Source organism: Penaeus monodon, chromosome 21, assembly GCF_015228065.2.
Source record: "Penaeus monodon isolate SGIC_2016 chromosome 21, NSTDA_Pmon_1, whole genome shotgun sequence".
NCBI lineage: Eukaryota > Metazoa > Arthropoda > Malacostraca > Decapoda > Penaeidae > Penaeus > Penaeus monodon.
The window spans coordinates 37,412,510-37,413,628 of record NC_051406.1 but is presented as its reverse complement, the minus strand read 5'-3'; the positions used below and the strand labels follow the sequence as shown (position 1 = coordinate 37,413,628).

General features: G+C 37.1%; 1 protein-coding gene across 2 annotated transcripts in view; it reads left to right on the top strand.

Moving 5' to 3' along the window:
* The window catches only part of LOC119586455 (NPC intracellular cholesterol transporter 1-like), a gene marked incomplete at its 3' end in the record, with an annotated part of 40,814 nt that overhangs the window by 28,717 nt on the left and 10,978 nt on the right, over positions 1–1,119 (top strand). For both annotated transcript variants that reach the window (XM_037935188.1, XM_037935187.1), the window contains 3 exon segments: positions 9–160; positions 293–473; positions 964–1,091. In XM_037935188.1, the coding sequence (XP_037791116.1) occupies positions 9–160; positions 293–473; positions 964–1,091 (461 nt within the window).

Sequence of the window (1,119 nt, the reverse complement as noted above, 5' to 3'; positions counted from 1 at the left end):
ATCCTCAGCTCTTGGGAGCTACACGCGTTGCAGTCGGGTGTTGGTAGACTCCAAGATTACTCTGGGCTTGGGTGGTGTGCTCATTGTGTTGATCTCTGTCTCATCTTCAATTGGTGTTTATGGCTATGCTGGAGTTCCTGCGACCCTGATTATTATTGAAGTGAGTTTATCAAGACCTTTTGTTTTGATTTTTATTGATTATTTGAAGACCTGAATGTATCTGCTGACTAACATAGATGTAAGGTTCCAATATATGAAAAACTCAATCTGTATTTTCTCTCTCATTTTGCAGGTTATACCGTTCTTGGTATTAGCAGTAGGAGTAGACAACATGTTTATTCTTGTTCAAACGTATCAGCGCGAGTCGCGTCGTCCAGCCGAGTCTCGGTCTGAACACATTGGTCGCGTTGTGGGGCAAGTTGTTCCCACAATCCTACTTGCTTCCTGTTCAGAAGTAGCTTGCTTCTTCTTAGGTATGGAGGACAACTTGAGAAAACTTGATTCATTTATCTGTTCATTTTATTTGTATGTGCTCAATATTGCTGTTATTAGTATTAGATATTGGTGGATATGTTTGTAATTGGGTGTTTCCCAATTTTCCTGATGTCTTGCTGTTATTTATACCCCCATATATATATTAGAAACAGTGTCTTACTCTTGAAATGACTGCTCAATAATTTGGAAAATATTGTAGCTGAATATGACTATGTCTGTATCTATTTCTTAATATTTTTTGCAAGAATTACTGTTTATGGGTGATCAGGTATAAGAAATAGAAAACTAAATTGGGAGTAATTCCTGTAAAACCCTTGTTGTTTTAAATAGTAATGATAAAAAAAAAAATACTGGATTTTCTTTTGTTCAAAAGTCAGTCTATTAGTTTTGTAACTTTGTCTGATATGGATGTAGAATCATAAAATATTTTTCACACATCCAGACTAATCAACAATTCTCTCTACACAGGTGTGCTCTCAGGGATGCCTGCTGTACATGCATTTGCTCTGTATGCTGGACTTGCCCTCACCATTGATTTTGTCCTGCAAATTACATGTTTTGTGTCTCTCATGGCACTGGATGCAAAGAGACAAGAAGTGCGTATGGTATTTCATGTTCTGACAT